General features: G+C 42.9%; 1 protein-coding gene across 2 annotated transcripts in view; it reads right to left on the bottom strand.

The window, feature by feature from the left end:
• Window positions 1-23,314, bottom strand: part of SEMA6A (sema domain, transmembrane domain (TM), and cytoplasmic domain, (semaphorin) 6A) — a 129,444-nt gene that overhangs the window by 54,711 nt on the left and 51,419 nt on the right. For both annotated transcript variants that reach the window (XM_010846595.1, XM_010846596.1), the window contains exons 2-5: window positions 8,775-8,912; window positions 6,157-6,274; window positions 1,483-1,543; window positions 444-506 (exon numbers count right to left, since the gene is read on the bottom strand). In XM_010846595.1, coding sequence (XP_010844897.1) covers window positions 444-506; window positions 1,483-1,543; window positions 6,157-6,274; window positions 8,775-8,874 — 342 coding nt within the window. In that variant the 5' untranslated portion in view covers window positions 8,875-8,912. The remainder of the gene's footprint in view (window positions 1-443; window positions 507-1,482; window positions 1,544-6,156; window positions 6,275-8,774; window positions 8,913-23,314) is intronic.

Raw genomic sequence — 23,314 nt, forward strand, 5'->3', positions numbered from 1 at the left:
ATGCCAGAGGCTCCAGAGTCCCTTGATGCACGAGGTCACCCGCTGGAGTGTGTTTTATGCTGCTCTGTGGTCGGAGGCGCAGACCCCTTGGGTCTGCGGCAGCCTTTCTGGACTTTGCTGCAGACTTTCTGAGGGCTGTGGACCACGAGGCAGGCTCCCAACAAGTGTGCTCAGAAGACTCAGCACAAGCCAGTTTGGGGTCCAAAGTCCCTGGTGCCCCCTAAATAGTTCATGATGCAGCCCTAGCAGCTGTCATACTGTTTCATCACATTAAAAGCAAACTGTTTTTTGCAAATTAGAGCCTTCAATAAGTTGATGGAAGAAGCAATTACTGGGGGAAAAGGGACTAGCGTGAGCCATTCCACATCACGGTCTGCGGCTGGAGATAACAGTCAAGAACTTAACCCAAAGTGGCAGCTGCAGAAGAAATGAAAATTGCCTACCTTATGTTTTCCCTTCATTCTGCATGTGTCTACATCAGCCTGTCTAGATTTCCATGTCAGTTTCTGCAGGGATCAAGAAAGAAATCAATTAGAGCCTAGAGGTTGTGGCATTTGATTTTAGAAGTAAGAGTTCCCTGGGGGAGACTAGAAGCTAAACATATATTTATTGAAAGCTTTCCACACCCTTTCTCCATGATTAATTCACCATAACAACAAAAGATTAGAAATGGAAATGTTCATTTAATTTTGAACCCCTATCTATTCATTAGACTACAAAACGATCTTCTCTTTGAGAAAAAGATGAAGGAGAAAGGAAAGAAGAATAAACAACAGTGTGGAAATTTCACATAAAATATCCACATTAACTTGCTAAATTATGCTCATTTTGATAAAATACATGTCCTTGCCCTTTCCTTTCACTTGATAAATCAGTTTCCATAAAGCAGGCCTTTTCCTTAAAATATGGAAGTCATTTTCTTAAACATAAAGGGGACATTCACTTTAGGTGGACAAAGATTTAATTCAGGTTATACTCCTTCACATAAATTCATGTGTTGAAGGGATCATCTACCTCTGGGGCAGACTTTATTAACTTAAAATACCTCCATGTGGAGTTATAAGAAAGCATAGGTTATATTTTATATCTGCCTGAAATGGATAATGATCAAATTCCTGAACCACAACAGTTGAGTCAAACGTAATATTGCAAGATATGGAAACATAACAGTGAAACACTTGTGGGACAAAAGTTTACGTATGGAAACTGATCTTTTCCTGGACAAACATCCAATATTTTATCCAAAGAATTTAGGAATTACCTAAAATTCCAATGTGTTTATGTGCATGTAATTGATGAATAAAATATGAAGTACATAACCATTTCATATTAAGCCGTAACTCATCCCCAAATTAGAATTTCATAAAATGTTCCCAATTATTCTAAGCCATGTCATCTCAATCAATGCATTTACAATACATATTCTCTCCAAGACCCATCCTAAGATCTTCATTTCTGAAAGAATGTTTTAAAACTACTTACTTTGCTACAATAAATTTCTTCTGTGTGTGAGGTGTCTATATCAACAGTATAAATATGGTCCCTATAAACAAAGAATTAAGAGAATGTTAGACGCAAGAGTCAAGCCAATGCATTTTCTCCTGAATGAGTCCATGTCTCATTCAAGGCAGATAAATCCACATCCATGTTATTAAAAACAAGATCCGAGGGCAAGAAGAAGGGGAGGGTTCAGCTTCTAAGAGATGCTTCAGGAATACATTCAGCACCTTCAGAGAAATCATGGCATCTTGCCACCTTTTATGAAAACTTTCCAGTAGTCTCTCGCATCCCGTAACAATAACATCTGTATGTACGTACGTAGTTTAGGTGGGAGATGTCTGAAAGTTAAATAGGCTTCCAAACTAGCACACAGATGGGTTCGCATGGCCTTTCACTTGGTATTCAACATGCTACAGTTGTTCATCAAGAGAGCTAACAAAAAGCTAACGTCTATCTCCATCATTTTTTCGAAAACATATTTTCAGCTTTACTTTTGATGATTTGATTGACAAGACGCAAGACGATAAAGGTAAAATTATTTCCAGAAGCCACTCTTTTTCACACAGTGATGGTCAATTAAGGTTAAGATGTACTTGAGCTAAAGTTTACATTTCTTGCTTCTTTCTGTTCACCTTCCTGTTTTGCTGAGAACTTGGTTGTCTTTATGATTTGCTGCCAATCTCCCCTTGGAAGGGGAGAAACAGAATGAGCAGCTCAGGTGTGGGGCTATATTTAAACATCCCCTTCTGTGTGAGCTGAGTACAAGGGCGTTTTTGTCTGGAATTCAGAAGAAAGAAAAGAAAAGCGCTACATTCAACTGAGGAGATGGGGGGCTAGTGAGGGAAAGCAAAACAGCTCGTTTTCCCTTGAAATAACATTGACTTTTTCTAAAATGCAGGAAGTCCTGGGGCTGGAAAATTACCCACAGCTTTAAAGCAAGACCTCAAGGCTCCCATGCAGACATTCAGGGCCCCTCATTACTTAAAAGAAAGGGAAAGGGGAGAAGGGAAGAAAGAAAAAAGAAAGAAAAGAGAAAGAAAGAAGTGAATCCTGCTGTCAGGATTCACTTCCATTTTTCCCCCCAGTTCTTTGGAAATCTGTTTGCTACTACTTTTAGGGAAAGAACAACAGCGAAAAACAGAAATAAAAACAGGCTTTCTCCTATGAAAGTAAAAGGAGGGGGTAAGGCAGTTGGCCTATAAAATTCCCTTGCCCTTGTGAGTGTGTGTGAGTGTGTATGTGTGTGTAAGAGTGGTGAGGGAGAGAGAGAGGAGCCTGTTTTGTAAATTGCTGAATTGGAAAGTTCTTCAGACTCCAGTAGGGTGCCAGAACTGCTCTGCCCTTTAACTCCGAGGCAGTTTTATGGCATTCCTTTATTGCTTGTTTGACTTTATTGGCGGTGCTGTGGGTCAGGTTCATTATTGGAGTGGAATTGCCTATTACTTTGGTATCAGCTTTGAGATGACTCTAGATTTTTTCTGGCCCTGCCTCTCCTTAAAACTTTAAGTAGGAGCTGAACATATGAACTGTAAATTAACATCTGATTAATATGCACTGGCAATTCCTCAGAAAGCTCTTGATTGCCACCCCCCCTCACCCCTTTGGCATGGCCTGTTTATGTTAATTAGCAGTTCAGAGATTAAACAACAAAAAAAGAATTTACAAAATGGATAATAATAAAGCAGAACTGAAAAGGGGCGTTGCTCATCAAGCTTCACTCAGTCCCTGGGTTCTGGCTGGGGACATGGCTTCTGATAGCTGACACCCATTGTCTAGAAGAACTGGGGAGCCTTTTAAAAATAAAAGTTCTATGAATGAAATCTCCTTTGGACAGTGGCAATATTTTTCAGTCTCCAAGAGATCACAGTGCCCAACACACAGAACGATGCATTATGCTAAACCACATATCAAGGGTCAGGGGGTTTTCCCCAGCACCGTGTGTGCATCCCGGGTTTGTACGCTGCTCTTACTGAACTCAGTTATTTGAACACAAACTGACTCAATCCTAGGACTTCCTCTTCCCCTCTCCAGTGAGCACCACTGAACTATGTTGGCATGACTTGAGTCTGGGGAAGGATTTCACTTTAAATCATGTTAGTGGCTGCCTGGGAACGTGGATCTCTTGGGGCTCTGTTGGGAAATGTGAAATTTAAGAGAGAGGAGAGACCCTAAATATGCAAACCACAGAAATCATTTAGGAATTTTTCCAGGGGTGCGTACTCCAGGGAAGTGACTGCACAAAGTGAAAACCAACATGTCAATACTAGCTGTTACAGATTTGACTTTTAACCAAGGTCAAGATTTGACCTTTAACCAAAGATGAGTCTGTCTTATAGTGTTACAAAAGTGAATGTGTTTCTCCTTTGTTTCCTTCTTTCCTTTCTTCTTTTCTTGGGGTCAGGAGTTAGGATGAAACAGTCTTGGTTTTAACAAAGTGTTAATATTGGTCACTTTAAAGTCTGCACAGCACCTTGTTCCTAACTCTGGTGCCCCTTGGACTGTTTCACAGCCAAGTTAAAGTCATCAGGTCATTGGTTATGTTTCTTTTCCCCTAAAGACTGGCTTGCAAAGTGAAAAATTCATAGAAGATTCTTGAGTCAGCCTATTTCTCACAGATATAATGTTTAATCATTTGTTTTGAACAGCCTTTAGCTAACTGGGTACAAATGTAATCTTCCATCCCTGTTATATTTAGGAAACTGAAAATGGTATTTAAGAGGGAGCTAGTACTTTCCAGTGGTCATGTATGGATGTGAGAGTTGGACTGTGAAGAAAGCTGAGTGCCGAAAAATTGATGCTTTTGAACTGTGGTGTTGGAGAAGACTCTTGAGAGTCCCTTGGACTGCAAGGAGATCCAAGCAGTCCATCCTAAAGGAGATCAGTCCTGGTGTTCATTGGAAGGACTGATGCTGAAGCTGAAACTCCAATACTTTGGCCACTGCATGCGAAGAGTTGACTCATTGGAAAAGATGTTGGGAGGAATTGGGGCCAGGAGGAGAAGGGGATGACAGAGGATGAGATGGCTGGATGGCATCACCAACTCAATGGACATGAGTTTGGGTGAATTCCGGGAGTTGGTGATGGACAGGGAGGCCTGGTGTGCTGCAATTCATGGGGTCGCGAAGAGTCAGACATGACTGAGTGACTGAACTGAACTGAACTGAATACTCTCCCAGAGAGGTGGCTACTGGGGACTCATTGGAATGTTTTTAATGAATACCCACAGTGGCTACTGTTCTTGGGGAAAAGCTATTAGAAGGTTATTACCAGGACAAGTAGGCCTTCCATGGCTCAGTAGGCTGCAGAGCACAGACAGTAGTGGCCTAGACTCTAGAGAAAGACTATTCCAGTTCAAATCCTGCCCGTGTCGTTCTGACTCAGTCATTCCACCTTTGTGCACTTTGGTTTCTTCCTGGTATACATGGGGATGAAAACAGCTCTAACTCAAAGGGTTTTGTTTTTTTTTTTTTTGCCCCAGGATTGAATGAATTAACATTTATAAAGAACTTACAACTATATTTTCAATTTATATAGCACATACAATAAGTATGTACTCAGTGTTTGTGAAGTAGAATTTTTAGAAAGTGCTTTGGCATTGTTCCCTGTGACCAAAATGTAGGGTACTCATAGGATATTTTAATCTAGCCAGTGTTTTTTTTTTTTAACTTTACATTGTATAGCTTGTATTTTCAGAACATCTAAGTGCTTTGAAGGAACCAGCACTGTTATTATTTACTTTACTTGTGTTCACAGCCAGACAGGTACTACAAACATAATCTCTATTTCTCCTTCCCAGTGTAAAACGATCAGTCTAGACCCAGGTTATACCACAGTGGACCCCCACAAGATAGTGCTCCTTGTTGCTGTTTATTTAGAAATATTTTGAATAAGCCACAACCCCTGTCCCCAATGGGGGATCATGTATTTTTAGAATCCCAGGGGACACCATTAAGAAATTCTACTCTAGTCTCTTATTTAACAGAGGACACTGGACAGCCAGAGAAGTTGTGGTCCAGGTAAGTTAAGAGTAGAGTTGAAACAAAACCTAAATCCATATGATCCTTGTCTGGGTAGTAGTCTTACCAGGCCATTCATGCTTAAGACATGGTCTGTTTGAATAACATTTCCCCAGTGGATGAGTATTTTCTGAACTAGATCCCTATCAAAAACTTCTACTGGGTGGCTGCTGCCATTCTGCTAAAGTAATAATATATACTATATATTATCTGCAAAAATACAGGTTTAACATACACCCACCCACAGATACATTCAACTTAATTTGATACATGTTGACACATTCAACTTAATTTAGCAAGTATCAAGGAGAGAACACTTTATGCTATGCTTGAGTAAATATCTGTGTATACTGTATGTGTGTATATACATATATATGTATATACACAATGTTCAAGATAAACCGTGGATTGAGTTTAAACTCCAAAATATGCAATTATTTCTATCCAAATCCACTTCATGAAGTTAAAAGGACACAGAAAGTCTTGAAAGAATGGTTGCTTGACAAATGAAAGTAGCCTTTAAATGAAGTAACACTCTCTTTGGGAATGTCAGGATCTTTACTATGAGGCAGAGTGTGGACATTTAGGTATTAGGCCCGTTGGATGCTCCAAAGGCAAACACGGGGGAAAGGGGGCTCACCTGGCAGCAATGTAGAGGGTTCTGTTCATGATCACGATCATTTGGATGTCCAGCCTGTGCCTCTGCGTGGTGTTCCGTCCTGGCTTGTGGCCCACAAACACCGGATACTGTTTTGTATCTGTGAAAAGAGGACATGGGGCAAGAGAGGGAAGAGGAACTCAAGCCAAGAATTGACAGGGCCGGGGCGGGCGGAAGGGGGTGGCCGCAGAACAAAACCATATTGAAGTCCAACCATGCCACCATTTTCCATTTCCACGCAGGTCTGTTATTTTAGGAAATGTTGTGATAGAAAAGTGCTCTTTAAGGATAATTGAGTTACAGTTTCATTTCCTGATGCTAATAAGCCTGGGCTTAGATTTCCGAGTGTCAGTCTTTCTGACTTGTCCCTCTTTCTGGGGGGTTAAACTTGCCAGTGAACCCTTTACATGAAGGTGCTCTTTTCTTGCCCAGTTTTCTTTTCATCTTCTTTAGAGTGCTAAGCCTGAGGGGCAGTCTGCCAAAGATCTTGTCTCCGGACAAAACTATTTCAAAGCAGCCTTCCCATCAATCACCACAAAGGCAATGTGGTCTGGAGGCAAGAGCCCTCGTCCAGGAGCCAGAAGGAAAATACAGTCTCCACAGGCGTCCAGCTGGAATAATCTACTATTGAAGGCAGCTCCGCTAGGTCGGCTGGCATTCTAGGAACTGTGGGAAGTTCACTCTCAAGTTAAGCAATTGGCTAATCTCACAGAAATGGGGACTTTGACAGGACAGGGTCAAACTGAGTGTAGCCAGTCGGGTGATCTGGAATTTTCCCTGACCTGCAGAGTCAGTGAGTGTATTTCTCCTTTTCTGCAGTTCTCCTCAGTGGAGAATAGGCAATTTGTAATAATACCTGACCTTTGGAAATACCTACATCTCAAAAATCTCTCTGCCTTTAAACCTATGATCTCCAGAGCACTGGCAGTCCTTCAGAGAAACCAAGGGGGGAAAAAGATGAGTCACATTTAAAAGGCAGTTGTTTTGGGGGGTGAGAGGAATATAAATAATGACTCAAAATCCATTCATAGATTAATGCTCTGACCCACACACCTTAAACCCCTGTAGCCTCTGAGTCTGACTCACTCTTAGAGACTTACTCACAACCATGCTTGGTATGGGATTATCTTGTACTTTCCCTTCCACTGCTCTGAAATTTTATCTACCCATTCACCAAGGAAGTTGCTAAAACAATTAATTCCTGTCTCTGTCCTGTCAAAGATTTGAGTGTCCACTGAAGTATGGTTTTCAGCAACATATTTGGGGTCTCTTTCTTATTTATTTATTCATTTTTTCTCCTGGAGTCTCTTCTGCACAGGGGCACCAAAGATAGAATACTTACCTCAAATGGAGATAAATGCTTATTAAGGTTTAGTACCTTGAGTTAGGTGGACGAAGGAAATGGCAAGCCACTCCAGTGTTCTTGCCTGGAGAATCCCCATGGACAGAGGAGCCTGGTGGGCTACAGTCCATGGGGTCACAAAAGAGTTGGATACGACTAAGGCGACTTGGCATGCACACACGCCACTTCAAGAATGATGATTTCAAACTACACAGCCTGGTCCTTAGTCATACCGTAACTTTTGTTCTTAATTAGAGGTGTAAAACCTTGCCACCTCACCTTCATGTAAAATTACTTCTTTTTACAACCTAGACCGTCCGGCAGAAAGCTGGGTGGACGGCGTTAGTATCATAATATTACTGTCAAATACCTTTTTAAACACCCATTCAGTGTTTGAGGATAACTACTGTGAAGATAGATATTTGGGTAAAATGCTTTCCCCTTTACTGTGATAAAATATTTTATCTTTTGGAGAAAAGGAAAAAAAGTAGTTAATTGTCTATTTCATTCCACACGCAGGTAGAATTGTCCTCTTTTGAGGAGTCAACTGACCTTTTCATCATGGTGCTTTCTACCCTTGATATTGAAGCAGAGATCAAAAGAAAGTTATGAACAGTTAAACCAGGTCCACTGGGAATTCAGAAGCACTTTAAGTCTTGCAATGATATACTTCTGAGTCTAAACAAAAGTTAATTTTTGTCCCAGTCTTCTTTTCTGTTGTAACAATGCCTCTGTATTCGTTACCCCATGAAAACGTGCAGTCCTGGCAACACCCAGAAGACCGTGATGTTCTCCCGCAGCTGGTTTCTAGGTATGATCACAGCCTCCTTGTAGTAACTCAGACTTCATTGGAGGTACTGAGGGCTGTTTCAAATCCTCACACAAGTATGTCCCCGCAACCTCGTTTATTGGAGTCATAGAACAGTCATCCCACCAGTTTGACTAGACTTGAATTATCCACCGTCCCAGGTGGCACTCCCTGGGTGGGGAAGATCCCCTGGAGGAGGGCATGGCAACCCACTCCAGTACTGTTGCCTGGAGAATCTCATGGACAGAGGAGCCTGGAGGGCTACAGTCCATGGGGTCGCAAAGAGTTGGACACGACTGAAGCAACTTAGCACGCACACATGCATGCCATCCACACAAGTTTAAGTGACTAACAAGTCTCCTCTTCTATGAAATGTTTAATGTGTGTCTTTTGCCGGTTGACACAGGCACAAGTGCCCACGGACAGAGTGAGAGAGAGGTGGATACTTACAGTTGCCATGCGAAATACTGATTGGCTCAGAATCTTCTGGGAAAGCAGCCCCAGCACAGTGTAGCAGTGTGAAATATAGCAGCAAGGCTTCTGACCTCATAGTAGTTCAGCGGGGAGACTTTACTTCTCTACTTCACCCTGCCAAAGAGCAAAGAAGGGATTTTTATTCTTTTCTCTTTTTTTTGCAAGTCAGTTTTATTCCACTCCATAAAATCAAATGGCCTTGAAGATAAATTTTAGAGAAAGGGGCCTCTGTGTTCTATCTTTCTCATGGTGGATACATTCGTGATGGTATTTTGCAGAAGGAACCTGTGTCTTATCACTCACTGCACCCTCCTCCCTCATGCATAGGAGCCCTTTTGCAAAATTTCTCTCAAACCAGTGACTCAGAGTCTTGGTTCTTTTGCCCTGAGCCATCGTGAGGCCATTATGTGTGACTATTTCACAATCACGAAATGACATTCTGAAAAATGTGGATAATTGAGAATGCTTTTTTCCCCCTTTTAATGTAAATGTATATATTTTTTTCTTCTCAGCAGGTTTAGAGCGACATGCCATCCCCAGACATGTTCTGTGTGGCCACCCCAGGATCTTTCAGAATTTTGAAATAGTTCCCCAATATTGAAAAATTAGAAGGTTCCTACCTTTCTTTAGAAAAATCAGAATATCCGACATACTGACCTAAATGACAGTTTCCTTCAAGCATTATGCTCTCAGCCACAAACACCACCACCCCACCTGACCCCCAACACCTGTACTGGCCCAGTTCAATGATTTCCATTACCCCCTTGACCCCTTAGTTGAGATTTTCACTCCTGGTTATGTAATTCTACAGTAATTCTATAGTGACCTTAGACATAAATAAAGTCACACAATCTATGTTTAAAAAGAAAGAAATGGATCCTTTCAGTCTCTGTGGAGAATGTTACAGGCAGCATCTGAAACCACATCCTGAATAGTATTGTTGACTCTGAAAAAACCCTATCTTTGTATATTTTAGTGTCAGATGCTGCCATGTGGTGAAATGGTAGTGAATAAAAATGCCAGATATACTGTTCTACCCATCTACATTTTCTTAAAGATGCTCTTTATGTGTAGGAAAAAAATCTCCTAAATCATTAGAAGTAGAAACACTCCCACGTGGGGCTGCCGGATACAGTGAAAGGAAAGTCGTAAGATAGAACCTATTGCATAATTCCCAGGCATATTTCAAATAACTGTTGATCTATCAGGGAAATTAATGTAAAATGGGGATATCTTTTTATCTTTGTAAAGTCTTTGAAGTAGCCTGCCAAAGATTGTCTTTTTTGAACAAAGTTATTTCACAGTAGTGAATGATTCCATCAATCATTTAAGATTTGGGTGTAATAAAGTCAAACTTAGCAACTTACATGTCTTTGAAAGTTAATTTGGCAAACAAACTGCTAACTGACGCTTTTTGGAACACACTGAATATTAGATACCTGTGTGTCTGTTCTTCATGCCAAAAAAAGCATAACAAGCCCCAAGTGTTGCATCACAACTGATGATTTCACAGACACAGCTGGGTCTTAATCATTTGTTCAATCGAAAAGTGCACATTAATTAATTTGCCTTACCTTGAAAATCAAAGAGGGAGAGAGGTTGAGAGAAAAGCCTAAGCCATTCCATATCTCCATTTCTGATGTGTAGATTAAAATTAAACTTTAAATAATTACTTGTTCACAGGGCAGTCCATTACCCAGAGATGCAAATGTGTATTTACAGACAGGTGAAAAGCACTGCTCTAGCCATTCATTCATTTGCCAGTTCTTCCTATTCTGGAGAATCTAAACCCAAAGAGAAGCTCTGAGATGCCCTGATTTGGCTTGTCAGGGCTTCTGTTCAGTGTAACATTAAGGAGGAGAAATCAATCACAGGAGTAAGTAAAACATAAAGCAGACCCCAGTCAGAAAGTATTCGGGTAAGAGGAAGTGGCAACCTTTACCAAGGGCTCAAGAGCAATATCATAGTATTGTACAGAAGCCTTCACCTCTGAGAGTTTGCAGCACACCGTGGAAGAATAATGGAGACTCAACAACCGGTTCTCATTCCTTTAGAAATCTTTGAGAATATCTGTATCCTTTTAAAGATTAACTTTTCTTGACATGACAAAGGAGTCTGTATCCTCCCACAATTACATCCATCTTTGTACAGATGTCCTCCAGCTAATGAGACAAAGTCCCACTATTTTAATCTGTCTCCCAATTTTAATTTTTTCCATCTTAATGATTCCATGGATTGATGCAACACTCTCAAACCCAGATGCTGGCAGGAAGAGCAATGCATGAAGAGGAAATCTCTTATGCAATCCAATGGCTTTTTTTCCCCAATCCTTAAACCTTGCCCCGATCATGGTTGAGATGGGTTATTTAAACATCTCCAGGTTTACAGGAGGGCTCTATACCAGGAAAAATATCTGTTTTATGTGTCTTCCTCTCATCATATCATCAGGTTTTTAACATGTACATCATATGGGTGAAAGTGTTCTGGCAGTCCTGGTTAATCTTGGCTAGTCCACATGAATGCTTCATAATTTTCTTCAGCTGAGGTTTTGATGTATCATTCCCTTTATACAGAACTTTGGGCTCTAACCCTTGTAAATAAGTAGACAATATATTTTCCTGTTGAAACAATGACTTTGTGGAGAAATCCCAATTCAATAACATTGTCATTTTCTATCCTGTTGAACACGGGCTGAGTCTCTCTGCTAAGACCATAGCATACAGACTTGTACTAGCCCAGGAGAATAAAAACAAATAAGAACTCTCCACTGCTTTTCAACATCTTGAGCTAGCTGAGTTGCTGCTATGGGGTTGTTTAAGTGATCGGGAAACTCTGTAAAGTATAGGATGGGGCTTCCCAGGTGGCACAGTGGTAGAGAATCTGCCTGCCAAGCAGGAGACATGGGTTTGATCCCTGAGTCAGGAAGATCCCCTGGAGAAGGAAATGGCAACCCACTCCAGTATTCCTTCCTGGGAAATTCCATGGAGAGAGGAGCCTGGTGGGCTACAGTCCATGGAGTTGCAAAGAGTCGGACACAACTGAGCAACTAAACAACAACATATAGGATATTTATAGGCATCTGTAGACTCTTGTTAATTTCCCTCTCTGTGACTGTGCTTGTATAGGCTGAAAATGATTTAGACTTGATCAGCTACCCAGAATATTAGATCCTGGGAAGAGTATCAATATGAGGATTCTAAACAAACACATTTACTTCAAAAATAAGCTTATTACGCTTGAATTTTCCATCTACATTGTCTCAGTCTTCCATTATTCTTAGCCCGAAGAGAAATGACCCCTGTAAAATATACCATCCCTAAAACATGATATTCCAACACTTTTCTAACCCGCAAAATTCACTGGAAAACCTTAAGAATAGGCAGACGAAGTTAATGGGTAAAAAAGACATTCCAAAGACAATGGTGGGAACGTTTCCCCTGGGGGAGGGCTGGCCCCTCTCCTGTGGACAGCAGCCACACGGCTCTGGAGTGCTGGCCTGCTGCAGTGTTGGCCCGCAAAGCCAGCTCTCTGAGTTCTTCTTTTCCTTAAGAAGCCAGAAAGCTAAAGTTGTATGTTAAATCTCCTATTTTTTTTTTCCCCCTAAATGTTGGCAACTAATTTAGTGTTTTTCTTCTCTGTGAGTCAGTTTGTCCAAATCCTACAAGTTTGTGAGCCCAAGTAGAATTTTCTGGGGCAGGATCTGGGGAGTAGTGGGTAGAGGATTGGAACTAGCATTGGGCAAAGTGAGCAGTTTCCTGGCTGGGTGGGCTTATCATGGCTTCTCAGTCATGTGGCACTTGTGAAATTAACCTGATTAATAAGAAGCAAGATGTGACCACTTGTGACCTCATTCTTTGACTTCATAACCATTTCTGGTTCTTGTGACATCCCCTTCACTTCATGCTTTTACTGACACAATGACTTCTGTACGACGAGGGTGGGGGGTAAATAGAAACCCCAGTTATTGTTGATACATGCAAGTCAATGGGCATTGCTGTTTTTAAAGACCCAAGTGGGCTGTTCCACATACTATCTATGTGTTCAGCTGTAGCATCATTGTACCTGGACTTGGCTATATGGATACAGCTTGCATCTGATTTGTTACAACCATTCTTCCGGAATGTTGGTAACCAGTGAACATTTTAATAGTAAGTGGTAATATGAGAAAATAATTTATCTGGAAACTTGCAAATGCAAAATGCTCTTGTGATAACTCTTAAGTATAGCCTAGAAATAAAAAGGAAATGATGGTAGTAGCCCTTTTTTTTTTTTTCTGTGAGGAAAAGCATTTGCTAACGTTTCTTTTTAAAAGCACATTTTCTACTAATGTCATAGGAAGTTTAAAAGGTAATCATTAGTTCACTCCATCATTAATAGATGGAAGGTGTGATGCTGGGTAAATCTCATAGCCGCGCTGACTCCTACTTTCCTCACCTGTACAGTGAAGGGATATAAAATATAATGGCCTATGAAAACTGCTCTGAGCTCTGAGACTAGAGCAATTACAATTCTAGGTGATTCTGCCAGTACGTGATGGTGATTTGGGAGGACAGTGCATGCAGTGACCCTGAACTGGATGCTACGAGGCCACGGACACCTTGTGGAGGTGTGGGGCTGGGACGGGAGTCGGAGTCTAGGCAGGGTGGGCACTGGGGCTCCAGACAGCAGGAGAGGCAGCTGGGCTCTGCGGTGATTGTGTTAGCCCCGCTCTGAGATGACCACAGAGGTGGGAACAGAACAAACTCCATGCACCTAGCGGATGCTCTTTCCAAAGAGAACAGGGCTGGGTTTTTTCTGTATTCTTTCCTGAAAGTGAAAGTCACTCAGTCGTGTCTGACTCTTCATGACCCCATGGACTATACAGTCCCTGGAATTCTCCAGGCCAGAATACTGGAGTGGGTAGCCTTTCCCTTCTCCAGGGGATCTTCCTGACCCAGGAATTGCACTGGGGTCTCCTGTATTGCAGGCGGATTCTTTACCAACTGTTACCAGGGAAGCCAGTATCCTTTCCTGGTTGCCCCTAAATTGCATATGGTTTGGAAACTCTAGGGGCCATATTGTGTCACTGGTTCTGTATGTGGCAAACGGGAGGAATGGAACAGGCTCTCTTCAACTTTGCTCCTTGAGGACTGCAATAGACAACATACCAACTGTGGAAAGTTCCTCAAGCTGGGGCAAAAGAACCATGACGCTGCCTACGGTTAACATCAGGACAAAGTTCAAGGCCCATAGCTAGTTCTGACCTGGTTGAGGAGATCGCTGTTGTTACAATTGAGTCACATTTGGAGTTTAGTCAGGTTTTACTCTAAGGATGACATTTTCATTTTTATTGCCCAGCTTTCTGACCTCTTCATCTTTGTCTTTACAACATGACTATCTTGAAAAAATCTGAAGTGAATCTGGCGTAAAAGCTTTTGCTTGAAATGAAATGATGGTTAATAATCCTAGGGAGGCAGTGGGAGCAGAGGGCAGGAACACAGGACTTGAATGCCTTTGCTCCATTCATGGGTTGGGACCTCTGGAGAGATGCTGAAGATCTCTGAGCTTTGGATTTCTCATCACGAAAGTGGCTAAAATCGCTTCTCAAGATTGTGAGATAACGCACATAGAAAATGGTAGCCCTCCACAAACATCTGCTCATTCTTCAGTTGAGATACTAAAAATTGCCTTTTAACAGGTTTTCTTGGGATTCTTTGAATTCCCAGATTAACGGCTGGAGCTCTATGTCTTCAGTAGGAGAAGCAGTTCTCTCCTCCTTTTCCTTCCCTCCATCCCTCCCCTCCTCCTTCCGGCCCCTAAGCTTCTTCTCTGGAGGGAGAGTCTGTCTCACATGGCACAGCTCACATTGTGTGATTTTAAAAATGTGAATCATAGCACTCTCACAAATGCAAAGGAAAACATTGGTGTGGACACTGGTGAAGGGTGGGGTGGAAGTGAAAGTTTATTGAGCACCTTCTATGTGTGACACACATGTTTGTTATTTTAATTAAATATCACAGCAATCCAGAGAGACAGGCCATATGCTCTCCATTGTGCAGACAAGGAAACTGAGGCTCAAAAGGATAAGTAACGTGTCCAGTCAATATTTACAGCCCATCAGTAAAAGGGGAAAGCCAGGAAACCAAGACAGGGCTCATGCATAGTCGCTCAGTCATGTCTGACTCTTTGTTACCCCATGGACTATAGCCTGCCAGGCTCCTCTGTCTGTGGGACTTTTCAGGCAAGAATACTGAAGTGGAGTGCCATTTCCTCCTCCAGGGGATCTTCCCCACCCAGGGATCAAACCTGTGTCTCTTGCATCTTCTGCATTGGCAGGTGAATTCTTTACCATTAGCACCACCTGGGTTGAGCCAGGGCTATGTGATGCCAAAGTGGATGTCCTTCCTAGCATGTCAAAGAAAGGGGAACAGACAGAAGGTTGGAAAGAGAGAGAGGCTGGCATAAATGGAAACTGCACCTAATGATCACAGTTGGATATAGGTTGATACATCTGTGCTTAGGTGGACAGAGTGGCTGAAAGTCCCTAATGGCTTCAGTAATAATAAAAAAAAATCTCTAAAAGGAGTACACAGGCACTTGCAAACGTGTAGGCACGCAAAGGCTCATTCTGCTTTATGGCCTGGTGATTGCAGGCTGAAGGTAGTAGAAAGATTCAAATGCTTCTCGACCACAGTTTTAGGAGGTATAGATGAGCTCGTGACACCTCTTTGTTAAGTAGAACCACTTGCTTGCTGGCAGCTCCCTCAAGAGTGATGTTTTAAAATAAATACATCATGGAGAACATTGTCTGTGATGAAGGGTGAAAACAAAGCTGCCTGTTTCAGGAGCTGAGAGGATAAATAGATTTGGACACTCTTTAAGTCCAAGTAGGGAACCTCTGCTCAGAGAAAAGGTGGGGAGCGGATGTCAGTACAGAAAATCCAGTTTGCTGAATGCTGGAGATTGAAGGTTATTCCTGTATCAAGGGGACAGTTCAAGAATCAAAGTGTTTAAATGGCAGGTGTCCTTCCCTGGCCTGGGCCTCCCTGTTCCACGGGCTGCAGCATGATAGGGATGGCCACAGAAGAACCCCTCCCATATGGAGGTAGGGACAACTGGGACCTGCTGGTCTGGTTGAAATGTCTACTGTACGCAGTCTTCACAGGTCATGTTGGCCACCTGCTGGGCGATGTTGCGTGAGGATACAAGTTTTATGCCCATGAGAAAAACAGCTCTAGCCTTCAAGTAAAGCATCTGATCTTTTTCTCCTCCTCTTCTCAGCCATTAACAGAGACATAAAAGCTCCCATGTCAGGGGAAAGGGAAGTAGCACAGACCGAACTTCAACACATTTTGGAGAAGGATGATGGCATTCAGTGGAGTACGGTAATAAATATCGACTGTGTTTAATAGGTGTCCTATTTTAGATCTGAAACCACTGTCACAAAGGAGCAGGAAAACAGCTGTGAATTCAGAAGTCCTTTTAGGAAAAAAATTTTTTTTTTTTTTTTAGAAAAATAAAGGTTGGTTGTAAACCTATGATACTTTGGAGGAGAGAAGGAAAGTCTGGTCTTTCAGGTGATGAAGTCTTTGTTATGATCATTTTCTTCCTTTCTACCAAGGCTCTCCCCACCCCATCAATGCTTGAGGCGGTGTATTTAATGCACGTTTCTTGGCTGTTTAAGATACAGTCTCGTGACTCGTTAGGGCTCCGCAGTTACAGGCATGATCTTGGCAATCTATGCAGAAAAGACTGTGGCAGGCTCCCTTGATCTCAGAAAGCTGCCACCATCCCAACCATGTTTACCCACATCACACCCTAGCTCCCTGCCATCTCTGTGCTTCTCGATTTTTTGTAATATTGCTGCCCTCAAACATCTGCTCCAGAGATAGGAACAGATACCTGCTTTGTTTTGCTGTTGAGGAAACTGAGGCCCTGAGAAGTGAGATCATTTTGGCAAATGTCGTGCAGCTGAGAACTGGCAATGCTGAGCAGCCATTGAGGACTCCGGACGCCAGCCCCGAGCTCTGTCCCTGTGTTACATGGCTTTCGGAAAGGAAGCCAAGGCTCATTCATTTCTCCTTGGCTTTCTGCCTGATGTTCATTACTTCCATCACTCGCTCTCCCTCTTACTGGTTCCCTGCTTTCTGCCAGGAGCCAGGCTCTATGCTGGATGCTGTGTCTCAGCCAGAGATGGAAAAAACTAGATCTCTTCGCCTCCTCAGGACCTTGCTGTCCTAGTAGGTGGGCCCGACAGTTCTAGATCATTGTCCAAAAATAGAACTCCTAGACAATCATTTTTACAAAAGAAATTAAAATTCTGTTGGGGAGAATACTATCTGGAGGGTGCAGGTGTTGCAGAGGAACGTGGGCGGGATGCTCAGCGAGACCTCTGTTTGGAGAAAGCCTTGGCAGGTTGCACGACTGTTCACCGTGGATGGTGGGGGTTAGAGGAGAAGCAGGTCAGAGGACATTTCCGGTCGAAGGGCCGGGTCTGGAGATCAGGGCATTGAAATGGGTGAACCCATGCTGATCAGACTTTCACATGCTTTCAAATGGGGCCATTTCACTCTCTGCTTAAGGAATTTCAAATATTTGTCTGAAGTAATGAATGGATTTTTTTTTTTTTAACTTCACCCAAAGTTCAGTTTAAAGAACGTAGCTCAGAATGTAGCTCTGGTATCTGATTATTTTTTCCTTCTAAGAATATGACAGAAGAAGAAAAAGTGGTGTCGGGGGCAACTCTGAGGGAAGAGCTGAGAATATTGGTGTTTATTCTTTCAAGGTGCTGAGTATGTGAGTTATTGTCATATTACTCTCCCTGGTTTTCTACACATTTGTGATTTCATTAAAAATGAAAGAGGGCAAAACTAACATGCCTAAATTGAAGGCAATTTTGGCCAGCCCTTAGAAAGATATTTGCAGAGTAATTTTAAAGGGAACAAATGAAGGATATTACTGACTGGAGTTTTCCATGAACCTTTGTCAAAACCCTGAGCTGATTTAAATCAAAACGGAGCAATGGCTGCCCTTTGTCAGGATGATTCTCCCTTGTAATCACTCCTGTGTTTGGTCTCAGTATAATTTACAGAAAGCAGAATCTCCCAGCCATACCTCTGAGGCTCAGGTGGCTGAGGGATTGTGGTCATTCCCGATTTTGGAGTGAAAGTCCACCGTAGACATGAGAGAGAATTAAGAACAACTTGCAAGTTTCTCCTTTTGAGCTCTGAATAACAGTCCCAAATAACAGTATCACCAAGCACAAAAGACTGAAACTGACAGAATCCTATACATTTTTACTGCTGTTTTTGGTAAGGAGTTTAAGATCACGGAGTAAAAATCATTTCCTTAAACTAAGCTTTTGAAATAGATTTTCTGGTGTTTACTGCGTGCCATCTTTCATGGTATTTCTTGTCTCTTTCAATGAACTCTGATGCTCTCCCAGTACCCTGGAAACCCAAAGTAGAGTTTATATCTGACTACAAGCTTCTGATTTTAGACCTGCTATAATTTCAGGATCTGTTCATCACACAGCATGATATTGCTGACCAGTACTTATCAGCAGTAGAAATCTCCATACACAGCGGACTATTTGTCTCTCTGTGTGCAGACACATCCAGAACAGAAATGAGATGAAAGCATTGTCTCTTGAATTTCCATAATTCTCTTATATTCTTTAGGACATTCATTTCATTTATGAAAAGGAGAAAAATAGTCCACTTTATGTCCCATTAAACTAGAGGGAAATTGCAAAGCCATACATTTAAGCCTATTTCAGGTTATTATGGTATCTGGTAGATATCGCTGCACTTTTCTGAAATAAATATCTTTACTGGCTTTGTTCATGTTCTTTACACATATGAAAGTGACTCATTAGTCCAGCTTGATTTACTTAGGGCAGGATCAGTTTGGATTGGGGTCGAAAGAGTACTATTTACTACTTACCCACTCCCTTAAGTGTTCATTTGTTTTTAATGTGAAATCCTACCTTCAAAATGAAGAACTGTTTCTAAACATCCTGAAAATAGGCTTCCTTAAGGCCACTGAGAGTCAGTTCCAGGAAATCATGAGTTTGTCTGAATGCTTCTACCACTTAGTGACTCGATTCCTTATATAGGTGACCTAAAGGTCAGTGTACAGAACCATCTGAAATCCCGTCCACTGAGATGAAGGCGGTCAGCATCCAGTTGAAGTATTTTGGTGGTGGGAGCTGGTTTTAAAAATGCCTCCTTTCTCCCTTAGTTTATAGAAAGACAAGCAAATCAGTGTTTGAAATACAGGTATATAATCCTTTATTTGTAATTACAAAACAATAACAATGCCCCCGCCCCAAATCAAGAGTTGTTTTTTTTCTATTCATTTGGTGACAAAACTTGACCTCCAGTGGCATGACACTCTATCTCTCTTAGGATGAATATTTATACATTTCACTGCAAAAACACTAATAAGCTGATTACTAGATAAGGCCTGCACTGGGAGATATGTCCCAAGTTACCTTTCTGAAATCTTAAAAATTTTAAATTTTCTGACGCATATCTGTTTCAAAGGTTTTGATAAAGAGACTATAGAATTATATTCCTCTGTCTTGAAGAGATTTAAAAATAGGAAAAAAAAAGGCGGGGGGTGGGGGGAAGGTGATCTTTTAGAGCAGAATCTGCCTGCCAATGCAGAAGATGAGGATTCGATCCCTGGGTCAGGAAGATCCCCTAGAGAGGGAAATGGCAACCCAGTCCAGTATTCTTGCCTGGAGAATCCCATGAACAGAGAAGCCTGGCGGGCTACAGTCCATGGGGGTCACAAAGGGTCAGACATGATTGAGCAACTGAGCACGCATGTACCCACTCATGGAGCACTCTGATTATCCCTAGATGTATTGTGAGATTCTCACAGAATTTAAAAAATGCAATCTGATTTCATTTTTTGAAAAAACTGTATATCTTGTTATACTTTGCTTGCAAGAATAATTCCGAGATTAGGAACTGCTGACGGAGTCATCTAGTCTCAATTTCCTCTGTTCTGTGCTCATCATGACAGGCTTCCAGGCTCCCAGCCATAACAGGGACTGAGCAGGCTTGCGCAGATAAGTGATGCTCACAGAGCAGGGCTGATCTTGGTAGAGATGGGCTCCAAGGCTCTGGTGAGCGAGTGGTGACATCCAGCAGTAGCAGAAGGTGACAGGCTCACCTGGCGAGGACGTTCCTCCCATTGAACAGCCAACCTCAGGCAGTGCCGTACTCCTTCCTCTCTGAGTTAAACACTGAGTCATGTCAGACTCTTTGGGATCCCATGGACTGTATAGTTTATGGAATTCTCCAGGCCAGAATACTGGAGTGAGTAGCCTTTCCCTTCTCCAGGGGATCTTCCCAACCCAGCAATCGAACCCAGGTCTCCCTCATTGCAGGCAGATTCTTTACCAGCTGAGCCACCAGGGAAGCCCAAGAATACTGGAGTAGGTAGCCTACCCCTTTTCCAGCAGATCTTCCTAACCCAGGAATTGAACCGGGGTCTCCTGCATTGCAGGCGGATTCTTTACCAACTGAGCTATGAGGGAAGCCCAAATGGAAAGACCTCAAAGGCTTTTTTTGTGCATTTGGTGGTGGTTTCTCCAAAGGATTGTCTTCAGCCTGTAATTTTTCTCTTCCCCATGGAATTACGGTGGTAATGGCTTTCTCCAGTCCCTGTAATCAGTGGGAACTGTGGGCTCGCAGGGCCTGCCCTCTGCTTTGTTAAATGTGCATGCATGCTAAGTCACTCAGTCATGTCCGACTCTTTTGCAACCCAATGGACTGTAGCCTGCCGGGCTCCTCTGTCCACGGGATTCTCCAGGCAAGAATACTGGAGTGGGTTGCCATGCCCTCCTCCAGGGGGTCTTCCCAACCCAGGGGATTGAACCTGCGTTACCTGCGATTCTCTTTTCATGGAGAATACTACTAGGTTGCAGGATTAATGAATACAATGAAGATGCTAAATTTCAAAAATATTTTGGGAGGACAACTCTTATCTTGGGCAATGGGCAGGGCGGCAGAGGAGGAAGTCATACTCTCCTGCCCTCCTGTCTGAGGGGCTCCTCTACACACTGTTCTCTCCTTTCTTCCTCATGGAAGGGATGCTAGGCATTGGGCGCAATGGTAATCAGTTCTAACTCTGGGATAAAATGGAGGCAGATGGTTAATAGCAGGTAACCTGGACACCAGGTTAATCACTGCAGTCCAAATTATCTGGGGGCGGAAAACAGCACATGGCCATCAGCAATTAGCCTCTGAGTCTAAAAATAAATAAATAAGCCACAATTCCCGTAATTAATAGCCCAGCAGACAAATCGGTATAATTACCATCTCTGTGAGAGAGACCAGAATCAGGAGGAAAAGTGAAATTATTCAATAAGCTTGAGGGTGACAGGCAGAAACCAAATTAAAGTGCTGAGGGTTAGACGAAAGGGATGTGATAAATCAGAGAGAAAGCGAATATGTGACCTGGGCTGAGCCCAGCAGGAGTGCCGGGGCAGCTGGTCACCCAGGAACCCTGCACGTGCAGGCTCACCTTTCAGGGGAGGAAGTGGAGGAGGCGAAGGAAATACACTGATGGTTCTGAAAGCTCCTCATTGCCTGGTTACTGGAAAGCACAGAGGTGCCTCTGGGTCACCCAGGCTTTCCCTGGTGAGGATTCTAAGGTCTGAGAGTGAGATGGAAAAAAACACAGCCATGAAACACAAGGAGAGGGCATAACGCATGAACTTCTTGAAAGGGAGAGTCCACTGGTTCACTTTGAATAACTAAAGTGAAGTCTAAAGCAGAATGATTTCCTACCCTAATAGCAATAGTCTTCCTGCTCAGTTAACACAATTGTCATCTCTCCGAAGAGCAAACACAGAAAAGTCATTCCGAAGTGTTAGGCGAGAACAGGCAGTGTGCTCCTCGTGTTAATCGATTTAATAATCGGTCCTTTCCAGCAGCTCTGAGACAGGAAAGGCTGAATCTCCTCCGGAATCTTCAGTGAGGAGGGAGCAAGGTGCTCCAGAGCAGGAGGGCAAGATGATCCCTGCCCCCCGGGCACTGCTGCCTCATCTGGAAGTGAGGGGCATTCGGATGCCTCCCCCTCTACTCACACAGAAGGTGTATTTGAAGGTTGAGGGTCGTGATTCATCATTTTCCTATGTTTTGCAAATCATTTTACTTCAAAGGAGCATAGCTTTTGTACATCATGGATTATTTCTTTAATGTTTTGGGGGTTACCAGTAAGAACACGAGGCATGAGGAAAATATCATACAAGTGTGTAGGCACTGAAGGTAAAAAGAAACTGCCTTTGTTGGTTCCACCTTGACTCACTCATCCCTTCATTCCCTCAGGAGTCTGATATGAGCAACCAAGGCCCTGTGCAGGGGTAGCAGGGGAGACCCCCGTCATAGGTCAGTTGCAGGTTCTGCCCTTGAGGAGCCCCACGACTACTACAGAAGATAGTACACGAGCAGCTGTAGCAAAGTAGAAAGCATGTAAAAGGAAATGATGAGAGTTCACAGCACTGAGAGGTAACATCCAGGTTCCCCGGTGGCTCGGTGGTAAAGAACCTACCTGCCAAAGCAGGAGATGAGGGTTCAATCCCTGGGTTGGGAAGACCCCCTGGAGAAGGAAATAGCAACTCACTCCAGTATTCTTGCCTGGGAAGTCCCATGGACAGAGGAGCCTGGCAGGCTGGGGTCTCAAAAGAGTCAGACATGACTTGGTGACTCAACAACAACGACGTTGATTCTACAACCAAAACACCTGTCGAATCTTCCTCTTCTCTGTGTACAACCTATGATCATCTAACCCACCGTCAGCTCCTGCCTGGACTATTGCAGTAGCTTCCTAATTAAACTCCCTGCTTCCACTTGGTTCTCCACCTTTTCACTCTCCATACAGCAACAGACAGTCTTTTAAAAACATGGATCAGATCATGTCCTCCTCTGCCTAAAACTCTAGTAGTTCCTTATTGCATTTACAACAGAGCTGAAACCCTCTATCCTGGGTGCAAATGGCGTCACCCATCTCCCAGACCCAGTCTTGTTCCATCCCACCATGGCCCACTTTACTCTAACCTCTCAGTTTGGATTTCCTCAAATGCACAGCTCTCTCACTCCTGCTTCTAGATTTGCTGCTCCCGGCTCATAGAATCTCCAGTGTTCTTGCCTGGAGAATCCCAGGGACGGGAGAGCCTCGTGGGCTGCTGTCTATGGGGTCGCACAGAGTCAGGCATGACTGAAGCGACTTAGCAGCAGCAGCAGCAGCAGCAGCTCCTAGAATAATCTTCCCCTATCCCAGTCTTTACATAGCTGGTTCACTTCTGTCTTTCAGAACTCAGTTGAAATGCCATATCCTTCAACAGGCTTTCCCTGACCCTGAAAACAGGCCAGTGCCTTTCTTCTATCTCTTTGTTCTAAATCTCTGTAATGGATTTGTCCCTCATTGATGTTCCTACATTTATATTCTTATTTGTTTCTGTCTGTCCCTTCCCTCCATGAGAATGTGAGCTTTGTATGGGCAAATTTGATTTTTGTTAA

The sequence above is a fragment of the Bison bison genome, unplaced genomic scaffold (genome assembly GCF_000754665.1).
Source record: "Bison bison bison isolate TAMUID 2011002044 unplaced genomic scaffold, Bison_UMD1.0 scf7180017864238, whole genome shotgun sequence".
Lineage (NCBI taxonomy): Eukaryota > Metazoa > Chordata > Mammalia > Artiodactyla > Bovidae > Bison > Bison bison.